Source organism: Haemorhous mexicanus, chromosome 9 (genome assembly GCF_027477595.1).
Source record: "Haemorhous mexicanus isolate bHaeMex1 chromosome 9, bHaeMex1.pri, whole genome shotgun sequence".
Lineage (NCBI taxonomy): Eukaryota > Metazoa > Chordata > Aves > Passeriformes > Fringillidae > Haemorhous > Haemorhous mexicanus.
In genome coordinates, this window is record NC_082349.1 from 31,304,542 (window position 1) to 31,327,057 (window position 22,516).

General features: G+C 57.5%; 3 protein-coding genes across 8 annotated transcripts; 1 reads left to right on the top strand and 2 right to left on the bottom strand.

Moving 5' to 3' along the window:
- Positions 1-75: 75 nt before the first annotated feature.
- SELP (selectin P) lies at positions 76-11,079 on the bottom strand. 4 transcript variants are annotated; one of them, XM_059854833.1, is made up of 18 exons: positions 10,331-11,078; positions 9,324-9,411; positions 6,731-7,120; positions 6,528-6,635; positions 6,238-6,420; positions 4,050-4,235; positions 3,730-3,915; positions 3,409-3,594; positions 3,092-3,277; positions 2,774-2,959; positions 2,457-2,642; positions 2,140-2,325; positions 1,825-2,010; positions 1,484-1,669; positions 1,229-1,348; positions 811-841; positions 556-611; positions 76-415 (listed from the first exon to the last, which is right to left on the bottom strand). In XM_059854833.1, exons 1-17 carry the CDS (start codon positions 10,337-10,339, stop codon positions 557-559), a joined length of 2,658 nt encoding a protein of 885 aa, XP_059710816.1. In that variant the 5' UTR covers positions 10,340-11,078; the 3' UTR covers positions 76-415; position 556. The 4 variants fall into 4 exon arrangements, with proteins under 4 accessions (XP_059710816.1, XP_059710819.1, XP_059710817.1 ...); XM_059854836.1 differs by lacking the exon at positions 10,331-11,078 and adding an exon at positions 9,875-10,061; XM_059854834.1 differs by lacking the exon at positions 3,409-3,594.
- A 2,693-nt stretch (positions 11,080-13,772) lies between these two features.
- On the bottom strand, positions 13,773-16,759 carry LOC132331400 (1-phosphatidylinositol phosphodiesterase-like). The gene is made up of 2 exons (XM_059854838.1): positions 15,984-16,759; positions 13,773-15,733 (listed from the first exon to the last, which is right to left on the bottom strand). Exons 1-2 carry the CDS (start codon positions 16,219-16,221, stop codon positions 14,613-14,615), a joined length of 1,359 nt encoding a protein of 452 aa, XP_059710821.1. The 5' UTR covers positions 16,222-16,759; the 3' UTR covers positions 13,773-14,612.
- A 79-nt stretch (positions 16,760-16,838) lies between these two features.
- Positions 16,839-19,314, top strand: HTATIP2 (HIV-1 Tat interactive protein 2). Of its 3 annotated transcripts, none has more exons than XR_009487568.1 (5): positions 16,839-17,019; positions 17,096-17,203; positions 17,285-17,422; positions 17,766-18,226; positions 18,809-18,896. XR_009487568.1 is itself a non-coding variant. In XM_059854839.1 (5 exons), exons 1-5 carry the CDS (start codon positions 16,858-16,860, stop codon positions 19,032-19,034), a joined length of 696 nt encoding a protein of 231 aa, XP_059710822.1. In that variant the 5' UTR covers positions 16,839-16,857; the 3' UTR covers positions 19,035-19,314. The 3 variants fall into 3 exon arrangements, 1 of the variants encoding a protein (XP_059710822.1); XR_009487567.1 differs by having other exon boundaries at positions 17,773-18,226; XM_059854839.1 differs by having other exon boundaries at positions 18,165-18,226; positions 18,809-19,314.
- The last annotated feature ends 3,202 nt before the right edge of the window (positions 19,315-22,516 follow it).

The window sequence follows — 22,516 nt, forward strand, 5'->3', positions numbered from 1 at the left end:
ATCACTTCCCTAATTGTGTTCGCCACATTATTTAATGAAAACTTCCCCCCGCCCCAGGCACACAGGAGGCATTAGTTAGACTAAGGCGTTTATTCAGACCCTGCCGACACAAGCTCATTGGTGGAAGCGTGAGTGGAGCAGCTGTTGGGGAGTGTCCAGATTCCTGGTGGGGGAATGTCCAAGGGCTGGGTGGCAGGCTGCCCCCAGCTCTTGGCCTCTGGTGGGTCTCCAGCTGCTTGCACTGGAGGCAGCTCCCCTTCCCAGCGGAATGCTGCACATGCAACATGGCGGCAGTGTCCAGGGGCAGCTCTGGTCCAGGCTACAACCACAGGCACGGAGTCCCTCTGTGCTCCTGTGGCAGCTCGGGCTGGGCCTGCAGCCCTGGGGGACACGGTGGGTTTCAGTCGCAGGCAGGCTAGAAGCACAGGAGAGATAGAGCTGGTGTTACCCACTTCAATCCCAAGGGGTGTCCCCACCCAGGAGCACCCCAGCCAGGAAGATGGCCACCCAGGTGAGTTTTGAACAGGGTGCTGCGAGGGTCTCGCCCGCCCTCACCTCACAGGTTGGCATCATATGCTGAGTTGGTGAAGGTGCCCGGCGCTCCCAGGTCACTGGAAGGCAAACACAAGGATGTCACCTTGGGGAGTGCAGGAGTGTGTGAAGGCCAGGGTTTTGCAGAGCCCTGTCAGCCCCAGAGATGCTCCTGTAAAAAACCAGCCTCACACAGGCAGGTCTGGGTGTCAGCAGAATGAATATAGGGCTGTGACAGTCACAGGGCAGAGCCACCCTCCTGCAGAGCACAGCTCTCACCTGGTGGGTTTCAGGAGCTTCCTCTTCTCCTCTGATAACAGTGTTGAAATGTCCATGGACATAAAGCACATAGAAAAGAAATAACCAAATCTGTTTAGTGAAGGTCGCAAGAAGCTGCAGCAGCAGCATCTGAAATTGAGCGGAGTTGAACAGGCATGAGGTGGGGCTGCCTTAACAAGCATTTGCTGCCTTCTTCAGAGTGATGATGTTTATTTGGCTCTGCCCTCCAAACCTGGCTGCTGACATTTTCAGCTGGACCAACTGCCAAGGACCCAAGCAACTCAGCAAATAAAACATGTGAATGGAGACAGTCACTGGTAAACTCTTCTGATCACCCCAGCCTCCCCTGGGACTGTCACCGCCTTGCTTGAGAGCCCCTGACCAAAGCTAGAGTGGGCTGCAGGAAGCATTTCTTTACCTCTGTCACTGAGTCTCTTGGCAAGGAAGGCAATGAGCCCCCCAGAGAGCACAAGACCAGCTACTGCCAGGGCTGAGCCGCTGCTGTAAGCCAGGACTTGCTTTAGGAAGGCACCATCCTCTGAAACAAAGCCACAGAGCCATGCGTTAGAAAGTTGTCGGCACTTCGCAGCCCCTGGGGTGTCCCCCTCCACCATATTCAAGAGGTGCTTGGAACAAAGCTGGAACCTCCACAGTGCTAGAGGAGCTGGGGTACCTGCACAGACAGGGGAATCCCTAGTCCAGTTCCCCGTGGCCTCACACCGAAGCATCTCTGCTCCCATCCGAACAAACCCCTCCTCGCAGGAAAAGATGCACGTGGAGTTGTAGGTGAAGTTCCCATGCACATGAGAGCAGCTCAGCTGACCTCTGCTGGGGGGGGACAGCACTGGGCAGCTGATGGCTGCAGATAAAGCACAGCAGGAGCATCAAGAGGACAGGACTGATGGCATTGAGATGGGGATATGTGGGCTGGCAAGCCAGGGGATAAACTGACATAGCCCAGGGTGCTGGGGAGAGCACTCTGCATCAACAGACGTGTGAGATCAGAGGATTTACCTTTGCAATGTGTGGGGTCCCCAGTCCAGGTCCCCAGGGCTGTGCAGTCACGGCTCTCCGGCCCCATCAGCACAAACCCTGCCTGGCAGGAGAAGGCACATGTGGAGCCAAAGGTGAAGTCCCCATGGAGGTGGGAGCAGGCAGACTGGCCCATCTTGGGGGTGCTCAGTGCTGAGCATTTGATGGCTGCGAGGGTAAAGAGGCACAGCTCAGAAGGGAGCCTGGGAGACTACACTTCTGGGACCAAGGGGCTGGGGACATATCATAGTGTCACCCCATGGCCAGTGACACCCTGAGCTGTGGCAGCAGCTCTACCTTCACAGCGTGGGGCATCCCCTGTCCATGTCCCTGTGGCTGTGCACTTGCGACTGTCTGACCCCATCAGCACAAACCCTGTCTGGCAGGAGAAGGCACACGTGGAGCCAAAGGTGAAGTCCCCATGGAGGTGGGAGCAGTTTAGCTCTCCCTTTTCTGGAGCTCTCAGCACTGGACAGGTGATGGCTGCAAGGACAGAGAAATATTTTCAAGGGTACTACAAGGCTAGACTGTTGAAAGAACAGGACCAAGAGGGTCCTCTAGCGAACATCCCTTGCTCAACACAAGGCCTGTGAGACCTTGAGCAGCAGCAATACCTTCACAGTGTGGTGTGTCCCCAGTCCAAGTCCCCAAGGCTGTGCACTCATGGCTCTGCAGCCCCACCAAGGCAAATCCTGTCTGGCAGGAGAAGGCACACCTGGATCCATAGGTGAAGTTGCCATGGAGGTGGGAGCAGTTCAGCTCTCCCTTTTCTGGAGCACTGAGCACTGGACAGGCAATTGCTGCAGGGCAAAAAGCACACTTCAGGCAGCAGCCTGGGGACTATGAGGCTGCATTCTTGTGATGAGAGAACTAAAAAGAGAATGTCCCAGGATCTGCCCAAGGCCTGTGACACCTTGAGCAGCAGCTCTACCTTCACAGCGTGGGGCATCCCCTGTCCATGTCCCTGTGGCTGTGCACTCACGGCTCTCCGGCCCCATCAGCACAAACCCCTTCTGGCAGGAGAAGGCACACCTGGATCCATAGGTGAAGTTGCCGTGGAGGTGGGAGCAGTTCAGCTCTCCCTTTTCTGGAGCACTGAGCACTGGACAGGCAATTGCTGCAGGGACATAGAAACAGTTCAAGGAGGAGCCTGAGAACTTCAAGGCTAAACTGTTTGGTCTGAGAGAATGGGGAAACCCTGGAGTCACCCCACAGGCAGTGACAGCTGGCACTCTAGGAGCAGCTCTACCTTCACAGCGTGGGGCATCCCCAGTCCAGATCCCTGTGGCTGTGCACTCACGGCTCTCTGGCCCCATCAGCACAAACCCCTTCTGGCAGGAGAAGGCACACCTGGAGCCAAAGGTGAAGTTGCCGTGGAGGTGGGAGCAATTCAGCTCTCCCTTTTCTGGAGCACTGAGCACTGGACAGGCAATTGCTGCAGGACAAAAAGCACACTTCAGGCAGCAGCCTGGGGACTATGAGGCTGCATTCTTGTGATGAGAGAACTAAAAAGAGAATGTCCCAGGATCTGCCCAAGGCCTGTGACACCTTGAGCAGCAGCTCTACCTTCACAGCGTGGGGCATCCCCAGTCCAGATCCCTGTGGCTGTGCACTCACGGCTCTCCAGCCCCATCAGCACAAACCCCTTCTGGCAGGAGAAGGCACACCTGGAGCCAAAGGTGAAGTTGCCGTGGAGGTGGGAGCAATTCAGCTCTCCCTTTTCTGGAGCACTGAGCACTGGACAGGTAACGGCTGCAGGGGTGGAGAAGCACTTTGAGCAGGAGTCTGAGGACTATAAGGCTAAACTATTGGAATGAAAGGACCAGGATACTGGAGAACATTCCGGGGTGAACCAGAGGCCTGTGAGACCTTGAGCAGCAGCAATACCTTCACAGTGTGGTGTGTCCCCAGTCCAAGTCCCCAAGGCTGTGCACTCATGGCTCTGCAGCCCCACCAAGGCAAATCCTGTCTGGCAGGAGAAGGCACACCTGGATCCATAGGTGAAGTTGCCATGGAGGTGGGAGCAGTGCATCTCTCCCCGGTCTGGCGCACTGAGCACTGGACAGGCAATGGCTGCAGAATGAAGAGGTACACATCAAGCAGCAGCTTGAGAACTGGGAGACTAAAATTCTGGGACCAAGGGGCTGGGGAACACCACAGTGTTACCCCAAGGCTAGTGACAGCTGGCACTCCAGCAGCAGCTCTACCTTCACAGCGTGGGGCATCCCCTGTCCATGTCCCTGTGGCTGTGCACTCACGGCTCTCCGGCCCCATCAGCACAAACCCTTTCTGGCAGGAGAAGGCACACGTGGAGCCAAAGGTGAAGTTGCCCTGGAGGTGGGAGCAGTTCAGCTCTCCCTTTTCTGGAGCACTGAGCACCGGGCAGGTGACGGCTGCAATGGGATGGCAAAGCTCAGAGATGGGATAGGTGAGGTTAACTTTAATAATTCAGGCTGAATCCAAATCAAATCTTACCCACACTCACCTCTTCAAAACTGTAGTTGGTGCAATGATTATTCTGCCCTACAAGTGATTTCCTCTGGGGGACACAGTTGCTGCTCTGCCAGAGCCCTGTTTATCCCTTTCACTACCCTGGACCAAAGCCCCTGGGAGGAAGGACCACAGCTGCTGCAGCCCCATTCATCTCCCTCCCTTTACTGGAGCAGAGACCAGCCTCTGTCCTTGTCACAGTGGCAGGAGGATGGCTTTGGGACTGTAAAGCAATGCAATGGCTAAAGAGGTTGTGTACCAGCCTCCCCTGCTTGTCCCCAGGGTGTGTTGTGCTGCATGCCAAGGCAATACCCAAGGTTTTCTGGGGTGAGTGGCTCTGCTGCCAAAGGTCAGTGCCAGCAGGGCATTACCACCACCCAGCCCAGCTGAGACAGACTTCATTCACTGCATCTTCTGCTTTCAAACTGACACCAAGCACTTTCCTGGGGAGACATTTCATTTTGTAGCTATTTTACAGGCAATTCTGGTTTCCCAGTCCCCAGAGGTGCCTGTTGGTGAACATGCTGTGTGGGTGGGAACAGCTGACCCAGCCCCTCTGGGGACCAGCCAGCAATGGGCACACAATGGCTGCAGGTGGGCATGGGGCAGAGTTTGAGGCAGGACAGGCAGCCTTGCCCCTCACAGTCCTTGCTGCACCACCAGCCTTGCTTGCAGCCTTGCTCTGCTCATTTCTGGAGTAAGCCCAGCTGGCAATGCTTGCTAACACCATTTTGTTATCAGCACAGGTGACCAACTGACTCATCTGATTGTTTGCAATAAAACAAAAATCAATCATATTACAGCCAGCAGGAAAAAAACAACAAGCTGGGAAAGCAAGCCCTTGGGAGCCTAAAAAGCCTGGAGCACACAGGATCAGCCCAGCTTGTTTGTGGGGATTTTTGCAAAATTGGGAGCTATCTCCTGCCCCTGTCCCTGCTGGGGATACTGGTTACAGAACAGTAGCATCACATCTCCATGCCTGTTCCCCTTAGCTGCAGACAGTTTTGCTGGTCTCAGCTACCTAAGGTCCAGGGCTGGACCACAGGCCCAACCAGCACAGGCAGCAGCAGCAGCAGCAGCACTAACTTCAAGGCAGGCTTCTTTTAAAAAGAATATACATACAAAGATGCTCCCCACTCCCATTCCTTCCCAGTCCCAGATGTGTCCCATGTCTACTTGACTCACCCCATCCTTGTGCAAGGCTGCAGGTGTACCACACAGCAGCACAGGAAAGGTGGAGCAAGACTCTTGCATCCCCAAAAAAGCCTGGCAGTTCTCTGGGATGCCTAGTGCCTGGCTGCAAACCCTCAAGCCACTGACAGGAAGACTTTCTCTGCCCCTGCAGAATAACATACCACAGCTTTCTCTCCTTTGTGGTTTCCTGCCACACTCTGTCCCACCCAGCTTATATCTACCCTCATTTCATGAGTCTTTCTCCCTGTTCAAGGTGGCCCACCCCTGCCAGGATACACCCTTCCCCTGGCTGTGGGACAGCAGCCCCTCTTTTCTCTTTCCCAAGATGGCAAATGCCTTCCCAACGCAGATCAGGGTGGGCTAGGGGAGAGCAACACTGCCACAGAGTTGACAGAGGAGCCAGGACACCATCCTGACCCCACACTTGGTGCACACAGGGCGCTGATATCTGAGTGGGATTCAGGGCAGCAAACATGGGCACAGGGACAGCCAGGCAGAACAGCGCCTCACAGCTCACACCTGCTCTGCCCCTTGCAGAGCAATTCCCATTCCTCCTCAGGGAATCCCACCCTGCGGTGCAGCACCAGGACATGCTTCCACAATAGTAAGGGCACAGCAACACTTGTCTGAACAGCATTGGGCACACGGGGCTGGTTCCCCCAAAGCATCAATGCTGCATCCCTGAGACCCCCAGCCCCTGCCAGGCCCTACCTGCGCAGGTGGGGATGTTTGCTGACCACTCCTGGGAAGGCAGACACCGCAGCACGCCCGCCCCTCGCCGCTCAAACCCCTCGGGGCACCTGAACTCACAGGTGGAGTTGTAGCTGAAGTCTCTGTAGGGATGACTGCAGTTCATGGGCACTCCCTTGGGCTCCAGCTTGGCACACTGCACAACTGGGAGAGACAAGGTGCCACAGCCCATCAGGAGCACCGGAACCCTGCTTTGGCGCCAGGGTTTGGACTCTCCAGGAGGGAAAGAGGGGTGGGGTTGGATGTCTCACCATCTGTGCACTCAGGGCCATAGAAGCCAGGGTAGCACTCGCAGCGGTAGCTCCCAATGGTCTCCACGCACTCGCCATGCTGGCTGCACAGGAAGGGCTGGCAGGAGGCTGCACACAGGGGACGGTCATCAGGAGCTGCTGACCACCCTGCCGAGGTCCCCAGCCCACCCAATCCAGCTCTGGCCTGCAGTCCCCCTGCTCACCCCGGTAGCACAGCGCCTTCTTCTTCCGGTTGCAGGGCTCGTCGTTCCACTTGCCAGCCTGCTGTGGCCGCTGGATGTAGATCTCCACGCAGTCCTGGTTGGAGCGGCGGTTGTTGGGCTCCCCCAGTGCCCAGTTCTCTGCCTCCTTGGACAGCGCCCTCCCGGTGCCCACCCAGGTCCAGATGCCACCCAGCTTGCGTAAGCCAATCCAGTAGTAGCGCCCATGGAAGGGCAGGCTCTTGTTGAGGTACTCGATCTCCTGCTGGTTCTGGATTGCCACCAGGTCAGTAAAGAAGGTCTGGCAGAAATTCCTGGCCTGCTCCCATGTGTAGTCCCCTGGGTCACTGTAGTGGTAGGTCCAGGCACCCACCTGCACCCACAGCACCATGCCTGTGAAAGAGGATGAGGTCTGGGATTGATGCAGAAAGGATGGGAACTGGGTCAGGGGTGGGATCTCTTGGGGCATGAGGGTGGGCTAAGCCTGACATCATGGCCAAGGGATGCCAGGGACGGGCTGGGTGAAAGGATTGGATGAAAGGGTGAGTGTGGATGAGAATGGGACTCCATGGGTACACAAAGATGTGACAGAAGGAGCTGAGGACACAGGGGAATGGCACAGGGACGAGGAAGTGGAGGTGACAGGGTGAAGGCTGAGATGGGGCAGCATGGGATGGGGCAGGCAGAGCACAGGACACAGAAGAGCCCCAAGCAGTGATGCCAACCCTCCTCCAACATAAGGATTGAAAGCTCAGCCCCATGCCCCTGTTCCCCTGCCCACAAAAGCTTCCCAAAGAGGAAAGTCCCACTTCAAGATGGTTCCATGAACACAGTTCCTTCCTTGAGTGCGGGTGTGTATACTTCAATTTTCTTGCTTTACCCTGCTACATGAGAGGCAGATTGGAGCAAGGCAGAGCAGCCAATTTGCCCTCGCCCCCAAAAGCATTTGGACCCCAACCTGCTCATCTGAGCAGAGATGGTCTAGAGTCTTGTAAAACTCAGTGTTACAAAACAAGGTCTTTCAAAAACAAGCTCATATTATGGTCATACCCAGCAGGCAGGGCAAAGCCAGAAAGTAACTGGAACCCACACCCAGAAGTGAAGGGCACTTTGCAGAAACCCTGCTCTTATTTACAGCATTTCACACCACAACTTTATGCAATCAAAGGGTTTTAGCCACAGAAAGAAGCTTCCTCCATTCTCCCCAGGAGCAGCTATCTCCACAACTGCAGAAAGTGATGTGGGGATATCATATCTCCATCTGTGCAGAAAGGGAGATGAGGATCAATGTTTTCTCCAAACAACCAGCCTAGCTTATGCTGTATCTCAGGAGAGCATTTTATCCAGCTGCAGTTGTGCAAAGATCCAGGCATTGCAGATTAGAGGCAAATACACATCTTCTAAAGTCTAATTAGGGCTGTACTTTGGTCCATTGTTATACATTTTTGTAAGTAATTTCCCATAATTTGTCTGGTTTTTCTTGTGAGAGAGCAAACTATTCTCTTTGTTCAACAGAACTGAAGCTGGAGAAAATGTGGTTCCCTCTTTACCTTTTGGGAATTTGGGGCTGCAGGACAGGAACTCAGGGCACCTTCTGGGAGCCTGCCCCGTCCTCAGCTCCCACCAATCTCCTCCTGGCCCCTGCTGCTCTCCAGCACGGCTCAGCTGCCTGCTACCCTCACACAGCCCATCCCCAAACTGAGAAGACCAAAGTTTGACACCTGCTCCATGTCTGTCCTCCACATGCCCTCCTAGCTCTTTCCTCCAGCTCCACCAGTTACACCCTCTCTATGGCACAGCTCATCTCCCCGGTGTTGTGCTCCCTCTCCCTGCCCCACCTGGTACTGAACCCCCAAATGAGTGCTGTTTTCCTGTGGTTTGGCCCTTTGGCTCTTGTGGCAGCCTTGATACCTCTTCCCAGGGTGGTGTTCAGCACCCTCCACAGTTGAGGTGCCTTTGCCTTTTTGTTTTCTCTCAGAGCCAAATCTCAGCCTCCTCTGACACTGCACTTACCTCACTTCTTTTCCTTAGCTCAGTCACTAAGGTTCTTAGGAAAATAATTCGGCCTACAGAGCATTTCCAGGGACAGAGCAGGCACCAGTAGGTTTTGCTCTGTGCAATGCCAGCATGTGAAGGAAATACCCTACAGGCAGCAAAACCAAGTTAGTTTCTGTACTCCTGATGTCAAGTAGCAGCTCTAATTCTGTGTGATGCTGCCCCAGCTGTGCTATGAACCCGTGACTCCATCCGTGCCCAGCTCCCCAGCACAAGCATGGGTGTGGCAGTGGGTACAGCTCCCCTGCCTTTCCCTGGTTCGCAGTACAGTTCACAGTACCAGCTGCCATGCTGCATTTGGGGAACCAAACATCCTGCAGGGACCTCAGCCATGCCTGGCCCTTCCTGGGGGAGCACAGTCCACCTGGAGGGAGCTGGCACAAGGAGGGGCAGCCCCCTCCCAGCCCAGAGGGATCCAGCCCTGGGGATGGGCTGATGAGCCCCCAAAATAACAATGCTACTTTTCTCCAGTTTCTCAGACCTGCAGACTCCTGGCAGCAGGGTCACACTGGGCTTACTGAGTGGGTGGTGTGTGGCTTACCCCATGTGATGGCAGCGATGCCCAGGTAGGTGCCAGGAGAGCCCAGAGTCCTTGTCCTCCCAACAGATTGCAGTCCCACAGCAGTGCCCTGACAGGGAGGGAGACATGAGTGTGCACATCCCAAGGGGTTCACACGTGCACCCACACCACTGCCAGGCAGTCCTGGCTCACACAAGGGCTGTCACTCATGGCACGGGCACGCAGGCACACACGGTGCTCCCGGCCAGGTACGGCTCTGCTGCAGGAAGGGCTCCTTGCAGTAAGGCACCTGGGGGGAGCATTTCACTCCTGGGGAGCCCCTAAGTCCTGTGCCCCCCGAGCCCCTTCCTGCCTAGCCAGGGCTGGCATCTACCTCTGCAGTCGCTGTGCCGTGTGTGCATGGCAGTGTCCCGTGAGCCTGGGGTCGCTCGGGCAGAGTGTCCCCAGGGCACCCTGCACGTGTCCCACAGCCCCTGTGGTTCCTGTCAGTGCCTGCCCACAGCCCTGCCCTCCCCTAATCCCCTTGTCTAGGCAGACCCTCAGTCATGCCCAAGGAAAGGAGCAGGACTTACCATGTTGGTGCCGCGGCTGCACCGTGCCCCGCCCGCGGCAGCTGTCCCTCGGGGGGCAGTGCTGCTCACGCTTCCTCCGAGCGTGCAGAACTTCGCTCCCTGCCCCCGGCCTCTTCCCGTCCCATCCCAGCCCCGCTGCCAGCCCACATCCTGCCCCTCACCCCCGCCTCCCCCGCCACAGGGCTCTCTTGCCCCGAGAAACCCTTCTCTGAGCCCGGGGCTGGAGGCAAACAGTGGGGTCAGCACTAGCCACGGTCCTCATGGACCTAGCTTGGCAGCAGCCCTATCTCATGGGAACTGGCTGCATCCCTACTGCCATGGGGACATGGCAGCCACAAGAGATGACCCACAATGAGCCAGGCTTGCCCAAGCACCCCAGAAGGAGGAGAAGGGCCCACTGAAAAGTGTTCAGCCCCATTCCATGATGCCCAGAGCACCGAGACCTCTCTGACCCACCGTGTCCATGTGGCAGCACCTACACTGGTGGAGGACAGAAGAGGCTTAGGTGTGATGAGGTCCCTCGTGGGCTGAGTGGGAGAGTGGCTCACAACCTCCCAGCTCTGTGCCAGACGCTCTCCTCGCATGCAGGCATTTTGCTCTGGCTGTGAATCTTCATATACCATTTATAAACAGTTACTTAAACAATGTATTTTTCTGTCATTGCCTGTAAGTCTTTATGAGAACTGTCCAGGAATATGCCAGAGGAACTTCCCCCTGACTTACTAACATCCTTCAGGAGCTTCCGCCAGTGTTTCAAGAACATGTCTAATTGCATCCACCACCCCTGGATTATTATAATCATTTTAAGTCTTTTCTTACCCTGTCCTGCTTGTAAGTAGAATTGCCTTGGCCAGGTTTTCTGCAGAAATTACTCTGCTCACTTCCAGCTAAAGCCAAACAAGACCCATGAAGATCAGATGTATTTTCCAGTTCCAAAGAAATTGACGCTGCTCCACCAGGACATTCTAGACAAAAGGAGGAACCCATTCCACAAGAGCCATAACCCACTACAATTACTTTATCGTTGGCCAACATTAATGAACCTTGTTTCCTGTCTCTGGACATTTTCCTTAAAAAAATGTTTTAATGCAGTTGTCTCTTTCTATGGAATTGCTGAGTCTGTATACCCAGTAATTCAGGAACGCTTGCTTTCCAGCAGCTCCTCTGCCAAGAGTGGTCTCTCTGCCTGCCTGGCTGCTCCTTCCCTGCCATTGGAAGGGAACGAGCAGCCAGGCAGGCAGAGAGGCTGAGGGGCAGCTGCTGGAGAGAAGCCCAGCACTCAAGAGGGAGCTGCCTCTCTTGCTGGTGAGACACTGCTGGGACTCAGAGGGATGTTCATGGGTACACAGCCCCAGGGCAGAGCAGGCTGTGCCCCTGCCAGTTTCACTTCTGCTGGAACCCAACATGGTAGGGCAGAACGGTAGAAAAAAAAATACACCCACCTTTATTTTTGTAACTACAAATAGTTGTTGGTATTGCTTTAAAAATTGAATCAAGGTGTCTGAGATGCAGAGGCTGTTGCTGCTGCAAAGACAGAACATGACCAAGTTCGAGCTCTGTTCAGAGGCAGGTGCCCCCGTGCCTGGGTTCAGAGAGAGGGTCCTACATGGCATGATGGATACTTGGCAGGTTGGAAGCTTGCTTTGCAGGTAGTGGAAAAAGGTACACATGGTAGAAGGGAGAGAAGACCCGAATCAGTTCTGCTGGGAGCTGGTTAATCACCAGGAGCCCTTTCACATCTCAGGTTATTTTCAAGGGTGGCTTCCCTGGAAGGGATTCAGGATGCTGCAGGGCACATGTTCCCGCTGGACTCCTCCTGCTCTGCTCACCAAGGAAGGGCCTGAGCAGTGTGGAGATTTCCCAGGTGTAAGGATGGTGCATCCTGTCCCCCCAGCCATCCCTCTGAGTACACAAGGCAAGCTGCAAGCTAGGGCTGCTCAGCGTGGGCTCAGCGTGGGCTCAAGGGAGCAGGTACAAAGACACTTTCCCGTGTCACCTCCGCCCTATCCCTCTGGACCCAGGCACTGGAATGGAGAAGCGTCTCCTTTGCTGTGCCCCAGTGCTGAGCAGCCCTCGGGGCGGTGCTATCAGCGCCGTAGAGCCGCGCCACAGGCTCTGCCCCCGGGGAAGGGGCACGGCCGCGCGTTGTTTAGGGCAGAGGCTCCCACTCCAGGCTGGCACAGCTTGTTCCCCTCCTTGTGCAATGTCTCCGAAAACCGCAGAGGAACCGAGTCACCCGACACTGCCCGGCCGGCTCGGCTGCTGCCCGCGATACAGCGGGCACCTTCCTGGGAGACCGGGGAGGGCTCAACAGCCCACCGGAGGTACCCGATCCCGCCCCGCCAGGGCTGTGGGGTGCTACCGGCGAGGACACACACGCCTGGGTGGAGCCCTGCTGCTGCCGTCCCTCCGTTCCTCCCTGGGGACACGGGCGGCTCTCCCTGAGACTTTAGAGGCATCTCCTGATCGCAGGCAGGAGATTCCCTTCCACCACAGGTCCCCAGGAAGTGCTTGACCCAAAGGATGTCCCTGAGCTGCAGAGTGCCTTTGGGCAAGTCTGCCAGCGCACTGCTCCAGCAGCCGGAGCCTCCTCCTCCACCCTTTTATCAGCTGCTGCCCCGCCTCAAGCAGCACCTGATAAAATCTTTCTCACAATTTGAAAGTGTTTGGACACCGGGAGACGCATTAAGCGTGCTACCCTGGCTTGGAGGGACTGAGATGATTAGCCGGGACCCAGAGGTCCAGGGGCAGGTACCCCGTACCCCTCACCCACAGGGACAGCCCTGGCTGTGGAATATAGCGGTAGTTTGGGGCAAATCGCTCCTGCCCACCCTATCCAGACCCTCTCAGAGAAGTTTCTTTGACCTCAGCTGTAGGACAGTTCTCTGCCTCCTGCCTTTCACTGCAGAGCTGGTGCTGGAGAGCCTTTTCACTGGGCATCACTGTCACACGGGTACCCCTGCCCCTGCTGCCTGCCGGCTCCCTGGAACCTGGCAGCAGCCACACATGCATGGCACAGATAAAGGTTTGCCAAACAGGATGCCTGGGGCATAGATAACACCGACATTATCTCACTGCTTGGGTGATGGGGAGTAAACAAGTGACTGCCCACCCGGGGAATCCCAGGCGGCACCTCTGCCCTGCCAGCGAGCTGGGGCACAGGGTGGGCACAAGCTGCTGGGGTGCAGCTGCAGGGATGTGCCACATCCAGGGGCAGCCCTGAGTGACAGCCAAACCACTCAGCCTACAGCTCCTAGGAACTGTGATTGCTCTGCTTCTGCCCTGCCTGGCTCTCCATGACACTGTGCATCCTTGGAATGCTTAGACAAGCCACTGACTCACCTGGCCCTGCCCCAGTAGAACCCAAACTCCTGGCAGCCACACTGGCTTGGTGTGGAGGCAGTCCAGGCACAGGAGGCACTGGTAGCCAGTGAGTCAGGCCACCCTCACCCTGGACACCACCAGTGCTTTTGTAGCACGTCTGGTTTAATGCAGAGATTTCAACCTTCTCCCATCTCACATAGCAAACCCAGAGCTAGATTCCTCTGCCTGTCACCTCTGTCACCCACTGTGAACTATTGCCTGCTCCCCTCCCTGGGCAGCAGATGAATAGTCTCAGCACAAAGAGCCGTGTCTCTAGCCAGGGTTAGCCCCTGCACAGCCAAAGACATCCTCTCCTCAGGCCAGGAAATCCTGTGCATCTCCTCCAGCTGTACCCAGCTGTGCAACTTGAGGACATTCTTCACCTTCTGGCAGGCCAGGGCTGAGCTTTCCTCTTCTAAAAGTTCCTCTCTCTCACCTCCCTGCTTCAGCACACAGCCTGTCTGGATCGGCTGCTGCCAGTGATGCAGCAGACACCCTCCTGGGTGATGATTTCTCCCCTTGGAATTTGGTTACCTTTCTGCTCAAAGGAGTTCTTGTGTTGTTTATTTGGATTAGTGATTTATTATCTGCAGGTAGCGCAGGCACTGGCACAACATGTTTTGAGGTCTTTTTTATGCCTCAACCACCTCGCTTTTGTAGCTCTACAAAGTGCCCTGTCTGCAGTGCCCCAGCTGTTGCAAACTGCTGGGCTCTGCCCAGTGCAGCATCCCTTGGTGTGTGACCCCAGGGACAGGGTAGCCCTGGCTGAGTCACTGCCTCTGTAGCCATCCAGCGCTCCATGAACAGGGTGGGTGGGCCTTGCTGAAGCTGGCTCTTCCTAAGAGTCCTGACTTCTGGGGCAAGCCCCTGCAAGAAAGAAACAAAAGCTGAAACAATGAGAGGAGGGCTATTCCTAGACACTTGTTGTCACCTTTAAAATTAATTCTTACTCCTGTGACCTCTTGCAGCTCTGCTTTAAGAGCAAGATGGTCACAGACAACAATTTAACAGTGCTTCATCCATGGGCAGAGGGCTATAAGCTCCTTCACATCTAAGCAGCAAAAGCAAAAGGTCTTTTCTCCCCTTTTCTGACAGGAAATGGCAAGGCAACATCGGCAGTGCTTTCCTAGCTTCTTTTTATTTTTATTTACCCTTAAGGAAAAGGACTATTTTGCAAAGAGGTATCTTGGGAGGACTCACTGGCTCGACAGGAGGTGAGGCAGGACGTTCTACCCCCACCCACCCCTGCTGCCCAGTGGGACTCAGATGGCCCAGCCCCGTACCGGCACCGTACCTGACTTCTCAGGGCAGGGCGCAGCTCCCCGGGCTGCCCGGCTCCGGCCGCAGCCGGCATCCTCTGCTGTCTCTGCGACTGTCACACCATCGTCACACGAAGGCTTCCCGGTGCTCTGCAAGACCTAGAAAGCCGCTTTTGCCCTCCAGGCCCTGAGGCCCTTGGGCAGAGGCGCGGGGCCGGGAGCAGTGTCAGCGTCTTCCCCGAGGGACAGCGGCGCGGGCAGCGCGCGGGGCTGTGCGGGCTGCGCCGTCCGTCCCGTCTGCCGTGGCGGCGGCGGGACCGTACCGGGGGGGTGCCGGGGGCCGCTGTGCCGTGTCCATTGGCCCGCGGGCCGTTGCTCTCCACGATGAGCCGGAGAAGGCCTGCGCCAGGGAAGTCCATGATGACCACCCCCCAGCGCACGGGCTGCCCGCCCCGGCGCCGCAGGTGCTGGCAGCAGCGGGGATTCACAAAGCGGGCCACCTCCTCTGGGCAGGTGAAGAGCCCATTGCCGGAGCAGAAGGTGAGGTACATCGTGCTGGGGTCTCCGCCGGCCGCCTTCTCCAGGTGCTGCCGCACCCGGGCCCACTTGCGCTCCAGTGACAGCACGTTCCAGGCGTCGCTGATGCTCAGCTGCTCGTAGGGGATGCCCAGCACCTCCCGCGCCAGCGCCTCCAGCACTACTATCTTCCCGCGCACCTGGCCCAGCGTTGGCACCTCCTCCCGGCACCACACGCAGCCCTGTCCCTCCTCCAGCAGGCAGCGGTGCAGCTGGGCAGCGAAGCCGGGCCGGGAGAAGATGGGCAGCTCCTCCTTGATGCGCATAAGCACGGCCTCGCCGGGGTGGGCGCGGAGGAAGTGCAGGGTGCGGCGCAGGACGCCGCGCAGGCTGGCCCGCTGGAAGGTGCAGAGGTGGTAGATGCGGAGCTCACCCCGCGACAGCTTGCAGCGCACATCCAGGAAGCGAATGCCGGCCGCCAGCTGGGCCTCCAGGCCCCAGCTCTGGCACCGCAGGCGCCGGCCACCGAACAGGCTGAGGGAGTCGTGCGTGCCAGGGATTGAGAGGCGGGAGAGGGGCAGGGCGTCAGGGAGCTCCGCCATCCAGTCAGGGCAGCAGGCTGCCGGCTGGGGCACACAGTCGAAGGCAGCGCTGCGCCGGGACCATGTCTCCATGCCACCGGGAGAGCGGGCACCCCGGCACCTGGCTGCCCCCCAGAGCTCTGCCGTGGAGGAGAAGCAGACCATGAGCGGTGGGAGCATGGCCCCCATGCATCCCGATCCCACCCTCCCCAGTGGCATTCCCACCGTACCATGAAACCCTAGAACACACCACACCCTATAACCACACACGCCCCGTATATTTTGCTGCCTGTACTTCTGTCACACTGTACCGTTCCCCTGCCACTCTCAAGCACCGGTCCCAGTACCCCTGAGCCCTCGTACGCCCCAGCCTCCCCCTCATTCACGCACCTGGGTTTGCCTGTGGCTGTGGAGCAGAGCCCAATGAGCTGGGCACGGCCGTGGGTGCCGGCGGCACACTGGCAGGTGGAGCGGGATGCCAGCCATTAACCCGGTGACTGTCATGACGCGCGTCCTGCCTCGCAAACGGCACGTGCACCTGGGATTCATCCTCAGCCCTCGGCCAAGGAGCGCACTTGACAGACACACCAGGCTGGAAAACCACCTGGCTGATCCCGACAGCAGCCATTCAGGCCTCTGCACCTCCCTCCCCAGGAATCAGGACAAACGGGATCGTGGTGCCGCGGGGCCCCTTGATGCTGCCCACGGGAGTGGCTGTGCAGAGCCGCGGGGTGCCGGCATGCCTGCTCCAGAGCTATGTCCCGGTGGGACCCGGACCGCCTCGGTGACGACTGGCGTCGTCCCTATCAGAGGGACAAAGCACAGAAGGCGTCCGGAGCGGGGGCCTGCGCTTGCCAGCACATCCCAAGACCTGCTCAGCGAGAGTTCCTAAGGAAGTGGGCTTCATCTCCTTGCTCTTCAGACACCAGGGACTGCTTCACAGTGGAGTCACTGCAAGGCTGCCCGGCGGAAAGCGACCCACCTCCTGCCCAGGGGACAGAGCTGCCGAGCACCCCGGCCGGCAGCACGTGCTGAACCCAGCGGGGTTTGGAGAGGAGCCGCTAGACAGGTCACAGACCCCTCCGAGCGCCCCTCCAGCTCAGCGGCCGGGCTGAGGGGGGGTCCCTGGGCTGCCCCCGCCCCGACAGCCCCGCCCTGGCCCTGGCAACGGCCCTGTGTCGCGTCCGCCCACCCGCGGCTCCCCGGGCACGGAGCGCCCGGCCGCGCAGCCGCTCCCGCCCCGGCCCCGCCCGCTGCTCTCGGCATGGCGGCGGCGGGCGGCGGCGGCCGGAGCTGCTTCGTGCTGGGCGCCTCCGGGGAGACGGGCCGGGTGCTGCTGCGGGAGCTGCTGGACCGGCGGGCCTTCGCCCGGATCACGCTGATCGGGCGGCGCCGGCTGAGCCTGGGCGAGGCGGAGGCGGCCGTGGTGCGCGGGCCGGGGACAGCGCTGGCCGTGGTGGCGGGGACCGGGCCGGCGGCGCTGACACTCGGTCTCCCCGCAGGAGCAGGCGGTGGTGGACTTCGAGCGGCTGGGCGAGCACGCCGCCGCCTTCCAAGGACACGACGTGGGCTTCTGCTGCCTGGGCACTACCAGGGCTAGGGCTGGCGCAGTGAGTAGGGACCCCCGAGGGTCCCGCTTGTCCCCTCCCCTGCCCGCTCCCCGCCCCGCTGACCCTCCCCTGTCCCCGCAGGATGGCTTTGTCCGTGTGGATCGGGACTACGTGGCGCAGGCAGCAGAGCTGGCGCGGGCAGGGGGCTGCAAACACTTTGTCCTGCAGTCCTCCCGGGGGGCAAACGCACAGAGCCGCTTCCTCTACCTCCGCGTGAAGGTGAGGGGGCTGCTGGGGTGGGCTCCTGATGCCCGTGCAGGAGTCGCGGGATGCTCGGGAAGCAAGCAGGAGCTGAGGTTTAGAGCTGCAAATGGCTCTGGGGGTCCTCCTGCCGCTGCGGGACAAGGGAAGGGGCTGGCTGGACAGCTATGCAACTGGCTTCTTATAAAGCAGCACAACACCTGCGTGCAGCGTCTGCCTGGCTCCTCAAACTCCAGAAACATCTGCTGGGGTCTCCAGCCCAACAACAGTTCCCCAGCCTTAAGCTGGGATAGCTTAACAGCTATGTGGGGAGGCTCAGGGCTGTGGCCAGGTGAGACATGAACTATCTCCTGATGGAAAGCCCACAGGCTCCCCAGGGAGGACCACACCCATCGCAAAAGATTTTTTCTCCATGTGTTGCGTGCTGCAGCTCCCGACACCTGCTGGACTCAGAGCTGCCTGCCAGCGTCTTGTGCCGGCTGGATCCATCCCCAGGCTGGATGCTGAGTCCAGATGCTCTCCGGAGCAGCCTGTTGCAGTTTAGCCCGATGGTTGCAAGGGCACACTGCTGACCTGTGGTCCGTGTCCACGGCGGGCCCTCGCCCTGGCTGCCTGGCCTGGAGAGCTCATCCCTGCCTGGCCTGTTCCAGCCTCATCTTGCCCTTGGCTCAGCAGCCCTTTCCTGCCCGTTCATGGGGTGGCAGGGATGGTGCTTGCAGTCATCCTTGTCTCCTTTTGTCCTGCCTGGCTGCTCTGACAGGGAGAAGTGGAAAACCTGGTCGAGGCTGTTGGTTTTGATCACTGTACCATTCTCCGGCCAGCGTGAGTAGTGGTGGAGGAGGGAGGGCACGGGCTGGAGGGTTGCCAGGGCAGCAGGGAGATGCTTCACTGGGAGATGGAGGAAGAGAAGGGATACATGAGGGCAGGGCTGGGAAGGGAAGCGGAGAATGCCAGCAGCTGCAAATGCAGCTCATGGATGGGCAGACTGCTTCCTGGTGCTGCAGGGAGAAAGCTCTGCAGTTTCCTATGGCCCATCCCACTGCTAGTGCCATGTGCCATGCAAGGGCAGGAGCCTTGGGCTGAAAGCATGGGTTGAGGCACATAGGTCAGAGCTTAGCTCCAGATGGACCTTGACCTTATGCAGAGGGAACACTCACCTGTGTCCTTTCAGGTGTACTGTGCTCTTGCTACCTAGGAGAAGTGGAATTCTGCTTTTGTCAGCACAGTGGGGAAAGGAGTTTAGTGCCCAAGGGCTCAGTTCTGTCACATTCCAAAGCCCCAAAGCCCCAAAGCCCGTGTCAGTTCAGGGAGCTTATCTGGGCCAGCATGCAGCTGGAGAGCTCAGTCTCTAGCTTTCGCCCTGGATCGTTTCATGCTGACCCACCTCACTTCCTTGCTCTGCAGGGTGCTGCTGTGCAAGCGCCAGGAGTCGCGGCCCATGGAGCGGATAGCCCAGCAGTTCTTGGGCGCTGTGGCTCTGCTGTGTCCCACCGCTTACTCAGTGCCTGTGGAAATGGTGGCCAGGGCCATGGTGGCCTGCGCACTACAGCCGGGGAAGGGGAAGGTACAGGTGCTGGAGAATAGGGCCATCCATGAGCTGGGAAAGGCAGTGCCACAGCAGGGCACATAGAGCAGCAGGGATGACAGGCAGGAGCTTGGTTCACTCTTCAGTTGCTCTCTGGGCTGAGGATGAACACACACATGGGAGAGGTGTGGGGTGCTTGCATGGCCAGCATGGAGCCAGAGGTACATCCACTTCTTTGCACTTTGGCTGATTCTGTCAAGGGATCAAAAATGCAGGTGCTGGCTGCCGGGTGGGGATAAACAATGTGCTCTGCTACCTGGATCCATATTACGAGTACGGGTAAAGATGAATGTAATCCAGGCCTTGAATAAAACCCTGTGACTGATCTGGTTGTGTGGCTTTGTGTTGAAATAATGTCTGTCACCCACACGCCAGTAACCCAGCCTCAGGCTCATGTGCTCAGATCATGTCACTTCAGGGAATACTCACAGGCAGGTGACAGGCACAGGAAGGCAGAGACGAGGCACAGCTCAGCTGCCTGTGTGGAGGCTGCACTTGACAGAGCACATGGTGGCACCAGTGCTGCTTGGATAGCAGAGCTCCTGGATGCTCAGCAGCAGCTGCTGAGGCGCCAGGGGTGGTGGCTCTGCCTGCAGCAGGTCTGTGCAGGCACTCCTGGCCTCATCTGCTCAGGGTGCAGAGCTGCAGGGACGCTGCTGTTCACACCTGGCCTGCCACTTGGTACCTGTAGTCACAAAAACACCATGCAAATACTTGCAAATGCTCATCCCTCTGGGCTTTCCTTGCAGGCACAAAAGAGCCTGAGCCCAGCCCCGTTTTCCTGGGAGTGATCTGCGTGTGCAAAAGTTGAAGTCAGCCCTGTGCACACCTTGTAGGGGCTTGCTCCTGCCCAGGTGCCAGAAGGGGAGCGGGTTCCTTCTGCGGGTGTAGAGCAGGCATGAGGAGGAGCCGGGCAGTGTCCCAGGCCCCCGCTGTTCTCAGGCCTCGTGCTCGGGGTCGAGGAACTCGGTGGCTCCTCACAGGGGATGCAGAACATACGTGACTCCCAAGTTCCCTGCTGGCCAGAGGCCCAGTGCTCCGGGTAACGCTGCTTTCCAGGATTCTCTCTGACCTCACCCACGGCTCCTGTGTCAGTGACTTGGATGTGGCAAATGGAGGGAGCCTAGATCTCATCTCCTCCTTCTACAGAAGCATTTCCATCGTTGCCTTGGGCCTTGGGGAGTCGGTGGAGGCAGTGAGATGGTGTGGTCCTGCACCTAGACAGCTCCTCAGCCACATGAGGGGCTCAGTTCAAAGGGACCACGGTGCCACAGCTACTGATAAAGACTGTCCCAGTGAGAGCAAAACAACACCTTTAGAATAGTATTTAATGTACAAAGGGAAATGAGAGGTAGGCTGGTCAGCATCACACAAGTATGAGGAGCACAAAGGCTAGTCACCTGCAACGCTGGGTTACACAGGCATGGTGCCCTCAACGCTCAAAGGGATTTTTTTTAAAAGGGCATGTGCTTATACAAAGGAGTGGAAATGAACACCTGAAGTGGCAAGACCTTAAGAAGTGAAAATTGGGAGGAAAAAAAAAAGAATTCAAGCTCTGGAAAGTTACAGGTGAAAAGCAAGCCACAGAAGATGTGAGAAAGCATCCTAAAGGCATAAACATGAATTATGACTATGTGAAAAGCAGAAAGTTCCCCAGGGAGGCTCAAGGACAGGATGTGATCAGGCTCTTTAGGAAGGAATGAGCTATCACAGAAAGCCTCACTGAGTTACTTGCATTGCCCTTTGCTGTTAGGAAGCTCACGCTACCATTGTTCCTTAGGGGACACACATTTGCATTACTGTCCCAAAGCATGCAGGGAAAAAAATATATTTTTAACACCATTTTTAGAACACGTGGGTAAAAGTCTGCCAGAAGGAGCACTCAGATGAATGTCCAAATACTCTCCTGGGTGAGAATTGCAGCGATCCCTTTACCAAAAGGTCAACATTGTTAAATATGATGCTAGGTCTTAAAAAGTTCCAGTGGGAACCAGGAAACAGCAAAGCAGCTAGGCTGCCTTCTATAAAAGGCACGTTGCTGGAAAGGAAAATAAAGTCTGGAAATAACAGGGCCAAGGATAAATTGGGTGTAATGGAGATTCCACGTGGCTTTTGAGGGGGCAGTTGCAAGGCACAAGCCTGGAGCCCTCTTGGAGGAAACCAGCCATTGTGTACACAAGACAATCTGCTCCTCAGAGTGCACTCAGATCTCCAAAAAGCTCTCCCAGAAGGGCTCTTAAAGAATTTAGGCTATCGTGGGAAGACGAGGAAGGTCTGTGTAGTTTCTTATTGGAAATATTTTTTTAGCACTCCAAAGTCTTGAAACACACAAAACAAACATTTCTTGCTGGACAAAAGTCTGTGGAAAACACACGCTATTTCTGTGTAACCCTTGTTTCTGCTCAGTGCTAAGTTTCTTTTTCAGTGTTTCAGATAAATCTGTGTTAAAATGCACAGCTCCAATCCCAGGGCACAGTATAGCTTCCTTATCACCCTCCACATGGAGTTTCCTCACACACTTTGGACCTCGGTTGTCCAATTTGCTCTGTGGACTCCTTAAACCCCCACCCCAGAGCTTTGGAAGGGATTTTACACTGCTGGTCGCTGAATTACAGCAGAGGGGATTTGCTCACGTAGGACTGAAGGAGGTGAAGGAGACTAAAGTCTGTAGGGAAGAGTCTCAGTCCCTCCAGGAGCTCTCACTGGGGAAAGCCCCAGGTTCTGTGAGCAGCAGGAGTCTCCCGAGATGGAGCCAGTCCTTGGCACACCTGGCGGGGCTCTTGGCTTTCCAAGGGTGCGCAGCCCTGGCTGCAGCCGGGGGGAGAGCAGGGCAGGGAAGGGTGCTCAGGGGCTGCTGGGCAGCATTAACACAAACCACCCGGTCCCACAGGCCCACGCTCTCCTGGGATTCCCACGCTGGCTGTATTGCAGGAGATCCGTGATGAGAGGACCGCTGCCTTGCCAAGGGCTCAGCAGTGGGCGTTGTCCAGGAGGTGCCCCGGCCCCGCTGTCCCTCCCAGCCCTGAGCTGAGAGAGCCGCCAGCCCCTCTTGCCCGGCCCATGCTGCCACTGCCTTCCCTCGGCGGCAGGGGCTGCCTGAGCCGCCGGCAAAGCCTCCTGCAAACAGCACCGCGCCTCAAAGGAGCTATTCAAAGCAGCCTCTGAGCTGGCACTCAGCACATCCCGGTGGCATCCCTGCTAGCAAATGTGTGACCCTGCTGAACTCTGGCTGCAAGGGCACTGGCACAGCCCAGCAAAGGAGCAGTTTGCAAGGCTATGTTCCTCCAGAGAGCAGGGGCTGCACCCCAGCTGCTGGGAGATGGGGCCACTGAGCCTTGTGCTACCCCTGATTGGGGTGAGGCACCTCCAGGCTCCTCCTGAGTCCTCTGGGAACAGGGCAGAATGAGAACAGCCTGGAAAAGTAAAGGACCTCCATCCTCTGTGGGTGCTGCTCTTCCCTTCCCCACTCTGTGAGACACGAGGGAGGCTGGTGGGCACCTCCATGCCAGCAGAGGGAAGGGCAGCCA